Source organism: Camarhynchus parvulus, chromosome Z (genome assembly GCF_901933205.1).
Source record: "Camarhynchus parvulus chromosome Z, STF_HiC, whole genome shotgun sequence".
Classification (NCBI taxonomy): domain Eukaryota; kingdom Metazoa; phylum Chordata; class Aves; order Passeriformes; family Thraupidae; genus Camarhynchus; species Camarhynchus parvulus.
The window spans coordinates 47,276,407-47,297,677 of NC_044601.1; the positions used below are offsets into that span (position 1 = coordinate 47,276,407).

The 21,271-nt window shown below is 39.3% G+C and overlaps 1 protein-coding gene across 2 annotated transcripts in view; it reads left to right on the forward strand.

Annotated features, from left to right (window-relative positions):
* The window catches only part of SCAMP1 (secretory carrier membrane protein 1), a 45,175-nt gene that overhangs the window by 18,146 nt on the left and 5,758 nt on the right, over positions 1-21,271 (forward strand). Inside the window, exons 3-7 of one of the 2 annotated variants that reach the window (XM_030968332.1) lie at positions 5,960-6,058; positions 6,319-6,430; positions 12,639-12,767; positions 18,319-18,478; positions 20,158-20,259. In XM_030968332.1, the coding sequence (XP_030824192.1) occupies positions 5,960-6,058; positions 6,319-6,430; positions 12,639-12,767; positions 18,319-18,478; positions 20,158-20,259 (602 nt within the window). The remainder of the gene's footprint in view (positions 1-5,959; positions 6,059-6,318; positions 6,431-12,638; positions 12,768-18,318; positions 18,479-20,157; positions 20,260-21,271) is intronic. The other variant, XM_030968333.1, reaches the window with a different exon arrangement.

Here is a 21,271-nt window from a genome sequence, read left to right on the forward strand (position 1 = left end):
CAACCTGATCAACAACTTACCTTGACTGATCTCCCCAGGGAAGTGTTGGATTCTGCAGCATTCAGATTGAGCTGGACAGAGTGCTAGGCCATATTGTTTAGACCGTGCTTTTACTAGGAAAGGTTGGACTAGATGGCCCTTGAGGTCTCCTTCCAGACTGGTGTTTGTGATTTTTTCCCCATTCTCTCCGAATGGAAGTTAATGAAGTATGCTAGAGTCCAAAATATTTCTCAATTTCAAATCCAGATGGATTTCAATGGGTGATTATTGTGTGAGAAAGTGATTTCAAACTGAATACTAGTATTGCATTGTCTCAGTTGTGCTCCCTTTGTCAAGTGAGGTACTTCCTACCAGTATTTTTTGGATACAGGATGCAACACAGGAAAAAAATCCCTATGTTCTACTTTTTTCAGTGTTCCTTATTTTGTTTACTGGCTTCTGATACTTTTGTAGGAAAGATTCCTACATCTTTCACCTTCAGTGGTAGGAAGGTAACAGGTAAGATGTATGGAGAAGAGCAAGTAGGCATGGGAGGTTTTTGGTCTCATATGTCACCACCTTAGTATCTAACACAAGAAATCAGTTTTGTTAGGGTTTTTTTTCCCTTTATGTTTATCAGATTTCAAAATCTGTCTTGTTTTTGATTGTTAAACAAAAAAAAAAAAAGTAGGCAATGGTGTAAATGTCATATTAAATATCCTTGGCTGATCTTCAGTGGTTTTGTCTCCAGCTCCAATAGTCACCATGGAGATTACATTGTATCTTTTGTCATGTTTCTGAAGATCAGCAATGAAGATTAGATTATACAATTAGTATTTCTGCTTCATCATTTAATGAAATTATGTTAAAGAGAGTTTTTAATCTCTTCCTGCTTCTATGTTCAGAACTTTTCAGAGCACTCTTTGTATATATATAAGCCTATACACCCATATATGCTTGTATACCCGTATATACCTGTCTTGGTTTGAAAAGACAGGTGTTTACTCAGGAATGCAGGAGCCTCCCCTGAAATGGAAAATGTAAAACCCCTCCCTCCAAACTTTTATAATTTTGAAATTAAGGGGCTCTCAGGCAAAGATATGGGAGTAGGAATAACAGTTCTTTATTGAGGAAGAAAATAAAAATAAAATTAAAATTTGCAGTAATACAAAGCAACACTGACAGAGTCAGAATACAGCCTGACACCCTGTGGATCAGGGTGTTGGTAGCACTCCCATTCAGTAGTGGCTGCAGCCCTCCTGCAGTGTCAGGTGTGGTTCTGTTGGAGCAGTGATCCTGTAGAAGGGTGGAGTTTTCCTCTGAAGGTCCTGTGGTGGTGTGGATGGGCCTGGTCTTCCTCTGGGAATGCAGTGGAGAAGAAAGCTGCTTCTCTGGAAATCCAGTGGGAAAAGGCTAACTGTGGTGTTCCAAATATCAGATTATATCCAGGTAGGAATGGTTGGCTCCTCCCCCTGGGTGGAGCATCTCACAATGGGATGATGTAATTTTATCAGTCATGCAGTGACACTCAATGGTCCATCTTAACAGAAGATATCTCTCTGGAGGGAGGATTGGTTGTGGGAGAGATAGAGAAAACTGCCCAATTAAAGTTATCTTCCCCAGAGGATAACTGCCCCACCTCTAACAGGTTGTGATAGAATACAAACCGCCAGCTACATCTTCCAACCTTAGACCATACCTATACATAATAATGCATATAGCAACCAATTTCAAATTGCCGCACTAGAAAATTGGGATAAAATCATTAGTGAGGTTGGATTTTCTGTTATTGTTTCAAGAGATGTATTTCAGTGGACTTCTTTTTGTCCAGCAAATTCCTGGGTAGCTCCCTATCATTCCATCTTGTGTCTAAACACAGCAGAAAACACAGAATTCTGTAAGAAATCAAACTGATCATCCACTCCTAACTTATTCTGGAATTTTTAACCTGTCCCAAATAAATAAACTTCACCTGTATGAGGAAATCAATTCAAGAGAGAATGTCTTTTGAACACCTATCTCCTGTCAGCTGTTGGAAACAAGTTTAGTTAGATGATTTTTTTTCAACTGTGTTCTGATTGTTTTTAAGCTGACTATTGCTGAAACTTTACGCTGCAAACTACAAACTTTCACTTTGGGAAGTTGAACTATTCTTTAACTGTTACTTAATTTTGTGAAGGGAGCTTTTAAGACAAATGCAGGCTGAGTGATTAAAAAGCTGCAACTGTCAACTGAAGCTGCAAGTCTGTCCAGATAAAAACAGTGACACATAAACAATTCCATAAGGAACTAGTAGGCCCCACATCAAAAACCATATGGGACCAAAAGGCATATGCAGAGCACATAAAGAACATGTGGAGAATGAGTTCATGGGTTGTGAGGGTATAGAAGCCCAGGGACTTCTTTGTTCTAGGTTTCTCTCAAGGTGCAGCCAGCTTAAGCTGTCTTTCAGGTACTGGAAGGTTCTACAAGGTCTTCCCAGAGCCTTTTCTTCTCCAGGCTGAACAAACCCAGCTTTCAACCTGTCCTCACTGGAGAGGTGCCCCATTCCTCTGACCCTCTTGGTGTCCTTCCTCTGAACTCACTATGTTCATGGTCCTCTTAGACTGGGGGTTCCAGACCTGGGTGCAGTATTCCAGTTGGGGTGTCACGAGAGGAGAGAGGAGAAACAAAAGTGCTTCCCCTGACATGGGCAGCTTCTGGTTAAGCTTCTTTGGATGCAGCCCAGGTTGTGAGCACAATGCTAGAGCTTGAGAGTATACTGATACAACTTCAGTACTCCTCATTTCTATGAAAAGCCCAGACTGTGCAGCTACGTTTTGCAGGTCTTTTTGTTGAGCATTATTTTGGGAGCTAAATGATTTTCCAAGGCATTTGAATACTTCTGTTTGTTTCATTGTGAGTAGCTGTGGTATTATTTTTGCTTCTCAGCTTTGATTAGGGTTATAAAAATAAGTACTTTAGTTTGGCAGGAAGACTTAAAGCAAACTGAGTTTAAAAAGCATTATGGTAATTTTTTAAAGAGTCATCTTTTAAGAGTTCAAGAGCAAGCAATTTCAAAGTATTGTTATTCAAGAAAGTGAGTCAGAAGGCCAAGTTGGCTGAGCAGGGATCTTTTTCTAGAACTTAAATAAAAATGGGAGATGTTTGTACATTGAAAACAAGGACAGATGAGACAGGAGGGTTTGCAGAGATGCTGTTTGCCACTGCAGGGAGGAGATTTGTGTGGTTAAAGCTTGATGACCATCCAAGGTGGACAGCACTGTGGTGGATGACAGAATGACCTTTTAAAAAAGTCAACAGCAAAAGAATGTTCAGAGATAATATTGGTCTATTACTTGATGAGGTCAGTCACTTCACAGTTAGGGGTATGGACAGAGCAGTTTAATGTCTTTTTTACCTCTATCTATAACACCACTGATGGGTCCAGGGACCCTTGTAGTCTTGTGACTTGAAGGCTTTGTAAACTCTCAAGGTATTCAAGATTTATTGTTCCCACTGAATGCACATAAGTCAATGGGGCCTGATGCAATTCATCCCAGTGTCCTGCAGGAGCTAGCTGATCATTGTCGTGGGTCCTCTCCATGTTATTTTTCAATGGTCATGGGGGTTTGGAAAGGTACCAGTTGACTGGAAGCTGGCAGATGTTGTCCCAGTTTTCAGTAAGACTAAGAGGGATGACTTTGGTAATTACAGGCCAATAAGTTTCACTCCAGTGCCTGGTAAAATTTTGGAGAAGGTTATTCTGTGAGCAAGGGACAAACACTTGAGAGATAATACAGTCATTAGAGCCAGAATTGGTCCCTGAGGGGAAGGTCCTGCATAACCAACTTAAGCTGGGAGTTGGACTCCATGATCCTTACATGTCCCTTTCAACTTGAAGTGCTCTATGATCATGATGCTTTCTTCACTAGGTTCTTCATCTATCATAGATAATTTATAATACCTGTGCCTATTTTGCATGGCTGTGGTCTTTGAATAGTAACCTGAGAAAACGCATGAAAGCCATATTGAACTTCTAGCATTTATTATGAAACTACGTAAGTATGAAAATATAGTAGTATCAAAAACATGTATTTTTTTCTGTGCTTAATGAAAGAAATACTACTGTATTTCAGCAGCAGTCTGTATCTTCTGAATACAATGGCTGAAATGTATATTTTGCTGTGATTATATTCTTAACACATGTATTAACCTAGGAGAAATTCTGGAGTGATACCTAGCAAAAATTGGTGAAATAGTAAAGCAATAGATTATGGATCTTGAATTTGAAAGTTTCATATGTTACCTTACTTCTCTAGTTATCTGGGTGATTGTCGTGGGTTTACAGGAAGCAGGTTTTCTGGGAATGGAGTGGCCAGAGGCCAATAGGTGTTCAGATTTTAAATTGACACCAGGCTTGGCCACTGAGGGTGGATGCGCCTCTGAGAACACAGGGGTTAGAAGCAGAGCACTCCCTTGGGCTCCCTCTTTGATTTCCGGCCAGCAAAGAGGCAAGGCCTCCCCTGCCCGGCTTCGAGCTGGGCGGGGGAGGGGAAACCTGCGGCCCGGCAGAGGTAGGCCTGACCCCTCAGGATGGAAGGGTGGTGGGGGCACCAGGAGGTGTTGGGCAGCCCCCCCCAGGAGAGACAGAGGGAGAGAGGCCCCGAGAAGATTTGGGCAGCCCCCCCCCCCAGCTAGAAGATGAGAGAGAGAAAGCTGGTATGGGCCTCTGGCCTTGAAGTGATATCGGCCTGTGAAGAAGGAGGGGGAAGGGGGGAGTGCAGCAGGGAAGGAGCCTGGCCGCATGCAGGAGTTTGTTAACCCCTTTCTGGACAATGAAGACCTCACAGAGCATTTGGACCTTTCCTGGAGGGGAGATGGAGTGGATGATAAAGAGGAAATGGGCAAGAGAATGACAGTCGGAGCAGTGAGTGAGGCTGGGAGAGTAAAGAAGAGGCCGGAAAGAGATGATGGAGTAGCTGGTTGCTGGACTCTTTTTGGTACAGCCATGGACAGAACCATGCTTCCTCGTGACACAGAGGCTGCATGCAGTGGGGAGGCGATGGCTCAGAACTGAGAGGGTTCAGTTTTGGAGACCCCCCGGCCCCAGGGGGTAGATAAGTATGGGGGGGACAAGAGGTCCCGAGATGAGAGAAAACTGTGCTTTTTTGGAACTGGTCAAAGCACCCTTAAAAGGATAACCCTTGAAGCAGCTCTGTTCCTTGTCCAGTGGTGAGAGCGCTGGGCATGCAAGGAAGAGGTCAGCATGGCCCCAAGAAGGACTCCTCTCCTCTTGATGGACTGGAATTGAGTATTTACAGGGTGATGGATGGAGACTTGAAATTTGGAAGATGTATTGGAAATGTGGTGGGGGGGAGGAGGAAATGCTTTTTTTGTGGAGTTTTCATTTTCCAGGTGTGTGTGTGCGTGTGTGTGTGTGTGTGGTTTTTTTCCTTTTGTAGTTTAGTTAATAAACTTTTTTTTCTAAGGTAGAGGCCTGCTTTGCTTATTTCCTGGTCACATCTCACAGCAAACACCAGGGAAGTATATTTTCATGGGGCACTGGCATTGTGCCAGTGTCAAACCATGACAGTGATATAAACCTTTGTTAAGTAGAAGGCTCTGGAAGACATTATTAATAAATTACATGGAGTTTCAGAGTATGAATAGATGACTCTTAAATGCTGCAATCCTCTGAAACAGTTACTGGTTGTATTAATATTCATGTCTGAACAAAATTAAAATTCCATTTACTTTTACTGAATTCCTAGAATTCTTTGTGTGTTTATTGAAAGTAATGCAAGATAACCTGCACCACAGAACTCAGTTGATGTCTTCTTTTCTAAAGATTATAAATATTGAAAGCAGCATATTGAGTTTTCAATTTATTTCAGTAGCACTTCCTTTAAAACATCTAAATTGGTTCTTACAGACATAATGAAAAGAAGTTTATTAGAATAGGAAAATATTTCTCTATAATTGTCTTTTGTTTTCTTAGCCTCCTCCAGGAAATGTGAAAATGCCGAATGTACCCAGTACCCAGCCAGCAATAATGAAACCAACAGAAGAACCATCTTCCTACACACAAATAGCAAAGGTTTGTCTGCAACTTTTAGGCACTAGGTTCCTTTTAATAATAATTATTTAAATATGCTTCTGGAATAATGTATTTTGTAAGTGAGTATTGCTTTCCAAATTAAAATTAATACTGCCTTTAAGTAATTGGTAATACGTGAATTTGTGCTATATTGGTTCAGTCTTCATAAGTAGAGGCGCTTAATTATAGTGAAAAGACTTGGAATATTTATGCCATGTTCATACTTTTTGTCAATATCTGGTGATATTTGTTTTGTTCAGGAGCATGCCTTGGCCCAGGCAGAACTGCTAAAGCGTCAGGAAGAACTGGAAAGAAAAGCAGCTGAACTAGATCGCAGAGAAAGGGAAATGCAGAGTCTCAATCAGCAAGGAGGTATGCATGAAAAATATACTTTAAATTTCTGAAATGTCACTTTTCCTTAGAAACTTTTTTATTTTACAGTGACATTGTGAAGCAGATTGAAGAGGGATTTTTGTAATGTCTTCAGGAAAAGGAAGTTTATCTCCCTTGAGAAGATGAATGCAGTGAATAAACTGCGCTGTCCTTTCAGATTTTCAGTGAAAAAAATTTAAATGTGGCCTCTGTAGCATGTTATTCTCTTTTATCTATTATTCTTTTCTATTTTTATTCTAGATTAGTATCTGAGTAACACTACTGAATAAAAATGGAGCATTTTGAGATGAAGTAAAACCAACTTCTTGAAGTAACATCTCTGATTTCTCATTTATCTATTTACACCTGTATAAGAACTCTTGTGGTTTGAAATATTTAATTTCTTTTGCTATGTTACAAACATAATATTCTACACAAATACCAGAAAGATCAATTCTATTATTAAACTTTTATTAAATTTTTTGTATGCCACAAGCTCTGTGCTGTGCAAAATCAGCTGTTTTTTACAGCAATTTCACATGTGTGAGAAGATTTACATCCTCTTAACTGAAGATGTTTTGCTACAAGTACATCTGTGGGAATATTCCTTTTCAAAAGAACCCCAAAACCCAACAAAGCAAACCATTGTATGAAAGGTTGACTTTATCTGGTCATTTCACTTTTATCTACAGTTCTGTTTTATTTTCACACATGCTGGTCTTTTTTTGAATATGCAGTGTTATAATTCCAAATTGCTTAATTCCTTAGTAATTCAAGTTGTCAGGAGATTTTGTAGACTAGAATAAAATATTTTCAGTTGGAAGGGACATACAATGAATCACAGAATAATGATTGGAATAGAGTTGGAAAGGGACTGTGGAGGTAATGTCTTCCAAGGCAGGGTCACCTGGAACATGTGATACAGGAACAGGAATGCATCCAGATGGGTTTTGACAGTCTCCAGAGAGGGACAGTCCACAAAGCTCTCAATGTAAAGCACTCTCAATGTAAAGAATTTCTTCCTAATGTTAAGTGAAACTTCTTGTGTTTTAGTTTATTGCTATTGCTTCTTGTCCAGTATCTGGGCACCCCTGAAAAGTCTGGCACCATCCTCTTGGCACTCACCTCTGAGATATTTATATGCATTGATGAGATCCCCTCTCAGCCTTCTCTCCTCTAGACTAAACAGGCCCAGCTCTGTCTCTCCTCGTTAAGAGAGATGCTCCAGATCTCTCATCATCTTTGTGACCCTTCAATGGACCCTCTCCAGAAGCTCCATTTCTCTCTTGTCTTGAGGAGCCCAGAGCTGGACACAGCACTCCAGATGTGGCCTCACCAGGGCCCAGGAGAGGGGGAGGATCAGCTGCCTTGACCTGCTGGCCACACTCTTCCCAGTGCAGCCCAGGATCCCGCTGGGCCTCCTGGCCACAAGGGCACACTGCTGGCTCATTGTCACCTTGTGATCCACCAAGACTCCCAGGTCCTTCTCTGCAGAGCTGCTCTTCAGTGGGGCAGCCCCAGCCTGTGCTGGTACTTGGGGTTATTCCTCCCCAGCTGCAGGACCCTGCACTTGCCCTTGCTGAGCCTCATCAGGGTTCTCTCTGTCCAACTCTCCAGCCCACCAAGGCCCAGCCCGAAGGCAGCAGAGCCTTCAGGTGTTTCAGCCACTCCCAGTTTGGATCATCAGCAAACCTGCTGAGGGTACCTTGGATCCCTTCACCCAGGCCAGTGATAAACAAGTTGATTGAGACTGGGCCCAGTATTGATCCCTGGGGAACACCACTGACTACAGGCCTCCAACTGGATTCTGCTGCCCTGATCCTGACCCTCTGAGCTCTGCCATTCAGCCAGCCCTTGGTCCACCCCACTGTCCATTCATCTAAACCACACTTCCTGTGCTTGCCTATGAGGATGTTATGGGAGATGGTGTTCAAAGCCTTGCTCAAGTGGAGGCAGACAACAACCACTGCTCTCCCCTCACCTACCCATCCTGCCCTGCCATCACAGGAGGCTGTCAGATTGGTCAAGCATGATTTCCCCCTGGGGAAGATCCTGCTGACTGCACCTATGACCTTCTTTTCTTCTGCATGCTTGGTGCTGACCTCCAGAATGTTCTGTTCCATCACCTTTCCAGGCATGGAGGTGAGGCTGACTGGCCAGTAGCTTCCTGGATCCCCCTCCTTCTTGCCAGTTTTGAAGATGGGAGTAACGCTGGCATTCCTTCAGTCATCAGGCCAGGTTCCCGTTTCCTATGATTTTTCAAAGATGGTGGGGAATGGCTTTGCTACAGCATCTACCAGCTCCCCCAGCACCCATGGGTGCATCTTATCAGGGCCTGGAGGTGTGACTTGGAAGAAAAAAAATAGTGGCTGGCCCCTTTGTCTCAGGGAAGGGGAAAAAGGAGTTCACACCACAACTCAGGCAAAACAAATGGGAATCTGTTGAACTTCTGGCATTGTTGTCCTCCTCACACCAGATGAAGCTAGTGAATTTTGGTGTCCTTTCTCTTGTTGGCTCAGCCTTTTTTCCTGAGGTTGGGGGCTCAGAGTAGCCACCCTGCTGGTCCACCATCTCAGCAACTTCGATCTCCAATCAAAAATGCAGCAGAAACAGTTCAATAAAAAAAACCAAAAGGATTCCTGCTGCAACCTCCAGGCCAGGGGAAAGGAAGGAAAAAAAAATATGCTTAAGCTAGCAAAAACTAATCTAGTAAAAGCAAGAATGTGATGTTCTGGCCTGTACCACAGCCGCATGCTCTGGAGAGAGGCTTTGAATAAAACCCATGAATAAAAACCAAGACTCCCTGCCCCTCCCCTGATTTATCTTAAAGCTCCAGTAGCCATTTCTGGGAATAAGGCAGATGATTAGGGAATAGAGTATCATTGAAAAATCACCCCAACACAATTGTCCAGCAACACATCTTTTGTTATTGGCTCATATATCGCATGCATCAAAAAATTGTCTTCAGTGATCTTCAGGAATTTCCTGGACTATGTGTGCTGGGCCATGTTGTCCTACAAATACCAAGATTGTTGAAGTCCCCAGGAAAACCTATGATGGTGTGGATATTGCCAGCTGTCCATAGAAAGCCTCATCAACTTCCTTCTGCTCATCAGATGGCCTACAAGTAAGCACCCCACAACAGTATCACCCATATTAGCCTGTCTCTTAATTCTCACCCATAAACTGTCAACTCATTTCTTTGCCCCTGAATAGAGCTTGATACAATTCAGTTGCTTTCTTATATGAAGAACAACTCCACCACCTTGTCTCTCTGACCTGTCCTTTCTAAAAAATCCACAGCCATGCGTGAAATTATTCCAGTCATGTGAGCTATCCTACCATATCTCTAATTGCAGTGAGGTGATGGCCTTGCAACTACACATAGATTTCCAGTTCTTGTTTATTCCCCATGCTGCTGTGTGTGTACAGGCAACTTCAGACAGGTAATCAAACATCCAGATTCCCTAGATAGAGCGTAACAGGATTCATTGTAACCATGAACACCCTTGATGTCATTAGCCCCGTGATTCTCATCTTGAGAAGCAGTCAAGGAACATCTGTTGATGCACTGGTTGACATGACCTCGTCCCTAGAAAAAAGCATTAGAATAATCATAGCTACTTAGGACCCTACCCCTGAGTCCTGTAGTCTAAAGTCCATCTCACCAAATTGGCCAGTATGCTGCCAAAGATTCTCTTGCCCTTTTTTTAGCAGGGGGGTCTCATTCCTCCCTAACAGGCCACAATCATTCAAGGAAAACCCATTGTTATAAAAGCCAAAACCTTGATCGTGGCCAGGAAGCCAGATGTTGAGCTGCACAGTGTGGCTGCTTTTGGCTGTCCCTGTTTCTGTGACCGGGAAGATATATGAGAAGATGACTTGGGCACTAGTGTTCATCACTTATCTTGCCAGCACTTCATAGTCTTCCGTGATCCTGCATATTTTTTGGCTTGTGGTAGCATTTGTACCCATGTGAGAGAGGAATACTGGGCTGTGGTCCATGTTCTTGACAAATTGGGCGACTCTTGGCAGCGTCATGGATCTTTGTCCCTGATAGGCAGCATTGCCTCTTGTAACTCTTGATTGGGCTGGTAGATTGTGTCTTAGGGACCCTAAGACAGTCATCTGCCACAATTACTCAGATTTTCTTCTTACTGTAGTGACTGTAGTGCTGCTGGTCTGGATGTTCCTTGTTGGACTTGCTAATGGACTGTTCTGGTGTGGATGTTGGAGGCTAGAGGTTGGACTTGAGCTCTGTATTTGTGGGTCACCAGGATCTAAGGTGTCTCACACTCAGTGATGTCTATTGTAGGTGTATGGTTTTGAAGCCATTTCTCTGTCACCGTTTCAGTCCCTCTAACACTGCCTGCTGTAATTTTGTACCTTCAGCAGCAGTTGATCAAACTATGCACATTTCATGCAGGTACAAGCCTTTTCTCCAGTAGAAATATCTGTGCATCCATTGCAAACTGCCACCTGTACTCTTGTCTCTTTCTTTACCAGTTCCCTCAGTGGATGTGTCAGTTGTACTTTTCTGGGACTGTCTCAGTAGACACACTTGTTTTGATTCTGAGACAAGTGCCCACCATTATGGCAGACAGAGCACTTAGCTCTTACCTGAGGCATGGACCTACCTGCGCATTGCAGCACTCTCCCTGCTGCACCACATCTTTTTGATGCCCCATGTTCTGGTCACTCATGCTCCCTAAAGCTGATTAATCTCCCACCCTGCTCCTCGTAATGTTCACTCCGCTCCTGACTGGTTAGTGAGAGCTTCTGGGTCCTGAAAGGTTTTGGGCTGCTTTTCAGGTGTCCCTGAGCTCAAGAAACCTCTGGAGAGCTTGATTTCACCCCCAAAACTTACTTCGGTTGCTGTTGCTGCCCTCCTGACTGAGAATGGCTGTATAGTCCAACTGCCTGTCCAGTACCAATAAGTTAAAGCATGTTATTGAGGACATTGTTCATATGCCCTGAAACACTGACAGGCTGAGGATGTTGACCACTCCTCTAGGAAAACCATTCTAGTGTTTGACCATTTTCTTGGTAAGGAAATGCTTCCTGATGTCCATTGTGAACCTACTCTGGCACAACTTTGAACTATTCCATTAATTACATTTCTGGATCCCAGGGACATGCACACTAACTTGGATTCCTTTGAAAACACTGTAGAGTGGTCTTGATTGGAGAACAGGGTCTTTTGGAATTCTCTAGCTATTTGCATTCATTTGCCTTAAGATGCTGGCTGCAGATCTAGAACACTGTTGTCATATGTTGTCATAATTTACTACAGTGAAAGATCTTCGAGCTGGTATGTCAGCTTGATGCCTTTGACCTTCTCAGCTCAGGTTCTGTGCAGCATTGCATTCGACCTAATAAAAGTGTGCTGCTTCCTATTTCAACTAATTAATTCGGTCACATGGTGAATATATCTCTTGCATTCTGAGTTTGAAATGCTATGGCAAAGGTTTGTTGCAGTGATAGTCTCAACTGAATCTCTGAGTCTGTGCTTGGTATGACTTGTGTTCAGCAGAGTGTAAACTCTAGCCTGCAATCAGATAAGTATTCAGGAAATCCAAGTGTCCGATCCTGTGTCCTTTGCAGTGTCCTCACTCTGTCACACAACTTTATCAAAATACAGTGATGCTGTAGGGCATAGTCTTGTTAGAAAAAGGTACTTACAGACCATTTCAGTAACTGTCTTTCTTGAGACTTCCTGCCATTTAGGTAAGTTTTGGCAGGAAATCATATTGGAAACTAGAGATACATTGACACTAAGAATATCAGGATTCTGAAAATGAAGAATGCTTTTCAGTCCCCTGTCTTTGTGTTCAACAGACTATGTATGGTGGGACTTACTCATTTAAAAGTCAAGGGATTCTCAGAAATTGTTTTTCTGTCCGTATCTGTTTTGTGAAAAATTCTCTTACTTTTTAGGAAATGTTAGATACCTGCTTAGTCTTTTATGTAGATAACTATTTTACTTTCCTTGACCTGGCTACACTTAATTGTATTTAATTTCTGAAGTTTATGTTAAGGATTGCTCTTAAAGCTCCTGGGTTTTGGTAGCCCGAGTTATCCCTCCACTTGAGAAACTCATGCATTAAACACTTCAAACAAGTTCAAACATGTATCTCTTTCAAGTATACAGAGACTGAAACTACATTATACACATCTCTTTTTTTCTCCTTTATTTTCTGTTTTGCAGGTAGAAAAAATAACTGGCCACCTCTCCCTGAGAATTTTCCTGTAGGTCCTTGTTTTTACCAGGATTTTTCAGTAGACATTCCTGTAGAATTCCAGAAGACAGTAAAGATTATGTACTATTTGTGGATGTGTAAGTATTTTCTTTTGAAGAAAAATAAAATGCCTGTTCAAGCTTGGTAATATACACCTGCTATTTTGGCTTTTGGAGCATCTGTAATGAAGAATTATTTTAAATCTAGAAGCCAAATATTGAAGCAAAATTTTATGTTAACTTCTGTTTTAAAAGTATTGAATTACATCATAAAAGCTTCCACAGAAGAAAAGGAGGATTATCCTGGGGCAATTTGGTTCTAATTTATTGCAATTGTCTGGTTAAAGTTTCTCCAGTTGTAAAATGAACTTTGACCATTTATTAACTTAGAAATAATTCTACTGGTTTTAAAATCAGCTTACATGTTAAGGAATAAATCTCACAATTAGTGTTAATAGACTTTTGAGTCCAAGATGTAGAATACCCATTTACTTTAATATACATAATTTTATATAGTTTAATATAGCTTTCATCTATAGCAAAGGCTTAATATCGTTTTACCCTATTTTAAGAAATAGTGTCAATTAGCTGAAGAATCAGTCCGTGTTAAAGCTATCCTTTGTAGGCAAAGAATGCTCTACACCATCTTTGTAGGATTTATTTTGTCCTCACTGGGGGTCTGTGTTTTCACTGCAGAAATGCTGGGTTAAAGAAGTGTGCAGATGCCATACTTGTTTCTTCTGCCTTGTCCACTGTGATTGATACAAGCCTAATAAATACTCTGACTCTGACAAAATTGTAAGATTTGGATACTTTGATGCCTTTAATATATTTTCAGCCTTCCTAAGAAAATGGGGATTTCAGATGTTTTCTGAACTTTTTTTTGTAGCTTAAGATGTAGTTAGGAAATCTCCATAATTTTACACATTACTCTGATGGTCTTATTGCTGTGATTGAACCACGTAATTGAAACACATGAAATGAGCAGGCAGCACTGAATCAAATCAATTCCACTTCATCATAATCTACTGCTTTCTATATTCATTGCTAGATCATTAATCTTCAGATAAGCAACTATAGAGCGTATGACTGGTCACTCTCATAAAATTGACAGATAATTGAGATGTATATGAAATCTAAGGTGAAATACTCAAAATTTCAGGATGGTTACCAATTCTGGCCATTTGCAGGACTGAGTTCTGAAAGTGCATATGCTTCAAATATGTGGTGAAGTTGAGCAGTTAGAGTTGGAATATTAATAATCTTCTTAATTTTCCTTTTTATGGTAACAAGTAAATAAGCAATATTATATTATTTCAAAATACATAGGACCTGTGCTTTTATACTGACATGACTGTCTTCTAGGTAGGCTGAGGTTTCAACCAAGTTTTCTTGCGTTCTTTGTTCTTTAGCTGTAGTGCTCTCTGATTTACATGTGTTACTAAGGAAGGCAGGAATAGGGCATAATAAAGGAAAAAAAAGAAAACTAAAATCTATTTCACAGTTAAAAAAGAAAGATAAAAAAGATTGGGTGTAGAACCCCATCCCTTAGGGCTGGCTGTTGAATTGGGTCTTTTGGTTCCTGGGATTGCATCTATGTGCTTTGGCTAATTTCTCATTGACTGCTTATCCTCTGAGGAGGTATTTATTCCCATGGTAGACCTGCTGCTGCTTGCCTCTTTTTTTTCCTCTTCCAAAACTTCCTATGTCTTGTAAGCTCTAGGGGTTCTGTGAACATAATCACATTTGGATAAATTGAGTACTACATTCTCAGCACTTTATAAAGCAGTCCTTTTCCTTTGTAGGAGCCCTGGGAACAAGCTTACTAGTTTAGTTCTCTGTATTTCCACCATTAGTATTAATTTGACATCATCATTCTTGGTTTTTATGTCTCTGAGGAAACTTCTTTACCTGTTTAAGATCCATATGCTCTTCCTTTCATGAGAAAACAAGCCTGTTTGTATCCCTATTTCATTAACTCATCCCTCTTTTCTCCTTTTGTATCAGAAGTCAGAGTTTTCTAATTCATTGATGTGTTTTATCTTTGCACATTTTTTCCCCAGGGGAGAGACTTTTTTTTTTCCAAGAGACTGAGTGCTCACATGTTTTTGTGAACTATAACAATCAATTAGCAATGACTTTGCACAGTTGCCATTGGAGCTTTTCTGTTCTGTCTTGGCAGTGTGGCCATTGGTGCTTTAAGGGCTTGCACATGAAAATGACAGTTTTCCTAGCTCATTAGCACTGTTTAGATCTTTTTGTGCTATTATTGTGTCAAGTACAATGTCTCTTGACTTGTGCTAACAGTCAAGAACAGACTCAAAAGCATGTTTTCAAGCTGCTCTCCCAAGGCTGATAGCATGTGCCAAATAAACACCACTTTGATTTTGAAAGAATATTTCTTATTTGAAGTTACAAATGGAAGAGATTCTGGTAGAAAAATAATACACTGAAGTGGCAACTTTTTTCTCTTTCTGTTCAGGAGATTTTCATCTCATCCTCTGTCTGAGGATATGAGAGATGGTGTGTGCATATATGTATATCAGTCTGTGTAGATATTTGTTCTGCCTGTCCCTGAGAACCTCCAATGATAGACACTTCACAAACTCCCTCCGAGCCTGTTCTAATGCGTTGCTGACTTTAAGAATTAGAAGATGTTTATTGGTATATTAATTTAATTCTCCCCTCCTGTGTTTGATCTTTCATGTTCTATCCACTCTTGCTGTGGAAAATACATTTATGCCCATTAGTCATCTCCTTTTGCCTTACTTAGCATATTTCACTCAGCCTTTCCTTGTGGGTGATGTTTTCTCAAGGTTTGACTGGTTGCTGTCATACAAATTCACTGTTATTCATCAGGAAATTTTTAAAATGTACCTTCACATTTTATATAGCACATGTTTATGTGCTGATCCAAGGCTATTTAATGGTTATGTTATCTGTTTTAGAATCTATTTTTTCCCTATGGAAGATCTTCCTCTTTTTTGTAAGGCATATTAGCACATCTCTCCCAGGTAAGCAGAACAGACTAAGAAGAAAAGCCTAAACAACATCTGAAGCTCCTTGGTGCTCCCAGGTTATGTGTGATCAAACTTCACTAGCCCAGTCCTCACTTGTGAGTTGCCTTGTCGTTTCGAAACTCTCCATTCTTCAGGCATCCCATTTGCCTGTAGGCAGTTCCAGTCCAGAGGGACAGTCATGTGTCCTAATGTGGACTTAAGTTTCCTGAAAGTATAATCAATGAAACATTACTGAAATTAAGCTTAGTACAAAAATTTGTTTTCATATGGTCTCAAATGGAATAGCAAAATCATCTCAATAATGTACATGCCAAATATCTTCAGTACAACTTGTGATCTTTTTTTAATTTACAACTCACTTTCAGACATTTATGGATGAAAAAGTGTAGTTAATTAAGACAAGGAATATATCTAAAGGAGAACTCTTCTGTTCAGGGAAGTTGTAAATTATTAATATTTATTAAACTAATGTATTTTTCCAATGTTGACTCTTATTCTGGCATGAACACCTTTTTTTTCAACTTCAGCTGCTTCCACACACAAACTAGGAGAAGGCTTCCATCAATCACACAGAGTACACTATTGTTATAGCTGTGAGGCTGTCATACAGAAATTGCATGTTGCAGACTTCTCACGAAGCCTTAGGTGATTTCAGCTCCCAGGTGGTCATTATTTTCTAATAGCTTGTGTTATGGTTTAATTTGCTGAGACAAGTAGGTGGAAGGTACTTTATAACTGGTACCCTGAACCTACAAACACATGTCTGTTCATATAAGAGTTTAAGCTTGCCTCCCTTTAGTGAAGGCATTGGCTCAAAGGATAAATGATTCTCTGTATCTTGCAGCAGGCAAGTGAATGGCAAGCACAGTGAAGTGAGAATTTTCAGTCAAGTCTTCTGTTTTCCTTTATTGCTTGCTAATACTTGTTTTCTACTGCTGAGACTCTGTTACTGTAGTGAAGCCAGACCCCTGTGTTGCTGGTTTCAGTATCAGTAGTGGGTGTGTTGCTTCCCCCTTTTCTGCGCTGATGATACTCTTTTAAAACTTGTCCTGTTACCATAATTGTAGTTATTAAAAGAAAGTAATTTTGTAAAGTTCAGTTTCCACCAGAATTTGAATGTTTCTAGTAACATAGGGGTCTCCATGTGTTCCAGTATTGAGTAGAAAAAGAGAGAATACCCCTTTCTTGTATGTATCAAAGGAAAGCAGGAACTGGGATTTGTATAGTTTCCTTTGCTTTATGAGGCATAAACACACAAATTCAGAAAGGAGTTGGTTTGCCTACCCCTTGGGGCAGTGCTAAGATAGGTAGGCGCAATAACTGCCTTTTTTTTTGAAGAACAAAGTATTTTGATTCTGGCAACTCTTACTGGAAAATATGATTTATCTGAGGAAATGTTTTCACTTTCATCAGTCTTCCATGCAATGATCTGTGCATCTTGCTTTTAAGTTTTTCCCCACTGTGTTGATTTAGAGCTCAAGTCATAATTAAGACAACAACAAAGTGTTTCAGGATTCCCTTTTTCAGAATCTTTAGTATCTTGCCTGTTCTGTTAACCTTGCTATTCAGAAGAATGCCTAAAATGTTGCTCTGAACTTAAATAAAATCATTGCTGTCAGGAGCAGTTTGTGCAGTTATAAATACCCTACTTTATCCTGATCCGCAAGGAAAGAAATTGTTCTCTGAGGCAGCAAAATCCTTCCTGAATCACTGGTTATTGCTGAACAAAGAGAAAAATGCCTGTTCATCTTTGAAGTCTAGCAGAACTAAATTCTGTGCCAGATAGCATGAAGGTAGTAGTTGTAATGTTTCTTAATATTGCCTTATTCTGTTCTAAGAAATAAACTTAATTAAAATAAAATGTAAAGTCATAATGCAAATGCATTTTTTTAGTAGAAATTGAATAGTTACTGTGTAACAAGGTCTGCCAGTGAGAAAATTATACTATTGAGCTAACAACAGACCACCAAAAAAGGCAGGTGTTCTAAGACCAGTGTCCTAAGAAATATTTGAATATACAAAATACATTAAAACATCTAGGACAGCTTCTTGCAGACCATGTTTTACTGAAGAACATTCTTAGTAAGTGGGGTATTTGTTTTATTATATGGAAGACAAAGAGCTTTCTGTTGAAAGACTATTTGGGAAATTGTTGTTTTCAGATTTGAATGTGTAGAGCGTCCATTTTGTGATGCACTTTGTCATTTTTAAGCTTTCTCAAAAAATATTCAGGGGTCTCATAAATATTTGTATTCAGTTACTACTGTAGAAAAAAAATCAATTATTGCATCTAGAAACGTCTTTTTTCTTAATTTAATGTTTGAAAGTGTTTTATTTTTATGACGAGATATTTTCCATTGCTAGGTAGGTGATGGTACTTGAATTTTCATGTTGAGTCCTCTTACTTGTGAATACAGGGTTTACCTGAAATTTAGAAAACTATAAAAATCAATTTATTGCAGAAGGCCTTGAGATGGTATTGGTATTGTCTACGTGCTGATGTTTTGTTTAAAATGCTGTTTTCTTTAAATGTTTAAAATGTTTAAAAGTTCGGGTATAACTTTAGCAGTTGTAATAATTTATTGTTTAAACATAACCTAATTAATACGATTTTGCTTTTGCTTCCACAGTCCATACAGTGACACTGTTTCTTAATATCTTTGGATGTTTGGCCTGGTTTTACGTTGATGCTACACGAGGGGTTGATTTTGGATTGAGTATTCTCTGGTTCTTGCTTTTTACCCCTTGTTCTTTTGTCTGCTGGTACAGACCACTTTATGGAGCTTTCAGGTAACAACTTCAACTTGACTTAGTATATTTAAAAACTTGTCAAAATGCATTAACATTCCACAATTTGCTTGATTATCATGATGATAATCCTTTAAAGTGCTTTCATTAGAAACAAAGAGTATGTTTGCCATTAATTCAGTTGTTGAATTTGAAATACAGATGCCAGTAGTTAGTAATACCGTGGAATATCCTTTAAAGTATTTACCGTTTTTACCACAGGCAAAATATTTGTCCGAAATCCTTAACTTTGTTGAAGTTAATAAGGGCTGGTAACAGTTGCAAACATATTCTCTTTCAATAAATCTCTGTTTCTACAATCCAAGAATTTGAGCAGATTAGTAGTAAATAGTGTCTTAATTTTTTTCCTTCCTGAATGAACTTCATGAACAGCTACTCTTAAAATCTTGTATTTTTGTTATTTTAAGTGATAGACATCTACAGTATCTCTAATTGAAATAGCCTAAGACTCTTAAGAATTAGTAGAGCAGGTATATATTAAACAACTGGTATTTTTCCTGGTTTTAGCAATCTTTGCAAACTACAGAAGCATAAGGTGTGTGATTAAGAAGAGAATGGCGTGTTTGCATGCAAAATTAAACTTTTTCTTAGTGGAGATCAGCATGTAGAGATTTCAAGTCCTGTACTCATGAAGTTTTGGGTTGTTTTTTTTTTTTTACATTGAAGCGATTCAGGATGTTCTCAGTTGAAATACCCTTATTCCTGCATTAAAAGATTGATGGCCAGAAGTTGGAATTAACTGTAACATTTAGACTACAGGAAGTGTTTCTTTTTGCTAACCAAGGAGGTATTGCTATACCCACAAATCTTCGAGGAATCATATAGTTTAACTTGCATTTCTTGTCTAATAAATCCATATATTTTCTTAGAAAAAATTGGTTGGTTGAGGAAGGAAAACTCGACTTGCATATTCAACTTTCAGTCAGTTGCTTAGCTGAAAATGAAATAGTTATTGAACTGAACTGGTTGTACAGAAATTACAAACTCCCTTCTGCAGGAAGAGCTGTTAGGACAAAATCTCTTTTTGTGACTTAACTAAATGATTTCTACTTTCTTAAGAACTCTAGTAGGAAGCATTTTATATAGCCAATAGTTTTGACAGTAGTAAGTTGAGTCTTCATTGAAATTTTGCCTGTACATTTATATTTGGCTCGGTTTTTGAAATTTGTTTTCAGTCTTTGTAAGGCTGGCATTTTAGTAATTTACCAGGAAATGTATTTTGTACATTTTACTTTAAAATAACAGCTGCTTCAGTATTCTGGTGTGCCATGTGTTTCAGTAATTCCATATGAGATCTTCTTTCCTTTCACAAGTTAAATATTCTCTTCCCATCCTGCTGTCACTGTTAACTTCACTCTGAAAGTGGAGCAGAATGCAAACTTAAATGGTTAGTTGAAGGGCCCTGCTCTGGGCTGAACAGAACTATTCTCATCTTTCTTAGAGAGGCAGGTGGCAAAATCACTATATTAAAGAAGAAAGAGCAGTTCTTGTAAATAAACACTCTAAAAAACCACAGAATTGCTGATACTTCAGGTCACTTGATAAATGAAAGTACTTTTTGTCTAGTTAATGCAGTAAAAACTTAGATTGGTACTACAGAATATTAATAAAAATAATGAATTTTCTGTCTGCTTTAATCTTTTTTTCCCCACCTCTTTCAGGAGTGACAGTTCATTCAGGTTCTTTGTGTTCTTCTTTGTATATATCTGTCAGTTTGCTGTACATGTACTTCAAGCTGCAGGATTTCAAAGATGGGGAAACTGGTGAGTACTCTGTTTGCCCTCTTCAAGTAAGAGTGTTTGTCTTACAGACAGTACAAACTCAGTGTTGTACTGTCTGTGAGACAAACACTCTTATTTGAAGTAACAACTGCAATACAGTCTGTATTTTCAAAGGAAAAATATTGTGTTCTCTAGAATGTTATATTTAATTCTCAAAAGAAAGCATTTTTGGAGTGCTCTTGACTAGGAGAAGTGGGTGAAATGTATCCAAAGAATGTGAGGTACTTCTGTTACTGGGCTACTTAAAATTTTATCCTTCAATTTAAACCACTTTGAACTTACTCTTTCATACACTACCTCCTCTATTTTGGTGGTGTAAGGAGTTATTACTCATTCTGTATTTAAGGTAAAAAGGAAAGCAAAAATTTAGACATCCATAATATATTGTTTGCATATTTTTCGTATTATTATGTATTTCTAATTATATTTATATACTTGCTTCTTATTGAGAAATTTATGGCTAAAATTTGTAGAACGACTTAACAAGGCATTTGGGTGAATATTGGATATTATTTGAAAAGTACATTGGTTAGAGCCACATCCATATTCTACAATAAATTGCTCTTTCTTTTAAATGCTTGCAAATATATAAGCTTTTACATGAAGCTTGTATATATATTATCTTTTATTTGAGTCTTTGAGGTCTAGTATGTAGATTTTACAAGGAGAAACTATGGGGAATCAGTCACTGTCCTTGAAATAAAGGAATTAACTAAAAGCAAGGTTGTAGTAGCCAGCCGGTAACATGAAGAGTCATGAGTGGCAGTGCTGTAGTTGGGTAATGACACTTCCCTCCATCAGTGCTTTTTGCTGGAAACCTCCAGATATATGAAAGGCAGACAAAACAGTACTGCTTTAGAATTGTTATCTAAGGAAAGAGCATGCTTTTTTTTCCTTTGGAATCCTCTATTGCTTATTCATCCAAGTCTGGGAAGTGTGCTTTTAAGCATTCTTGGGGAAGGAGTACTGAAATTAGCTAGATAATCAGAAAAAC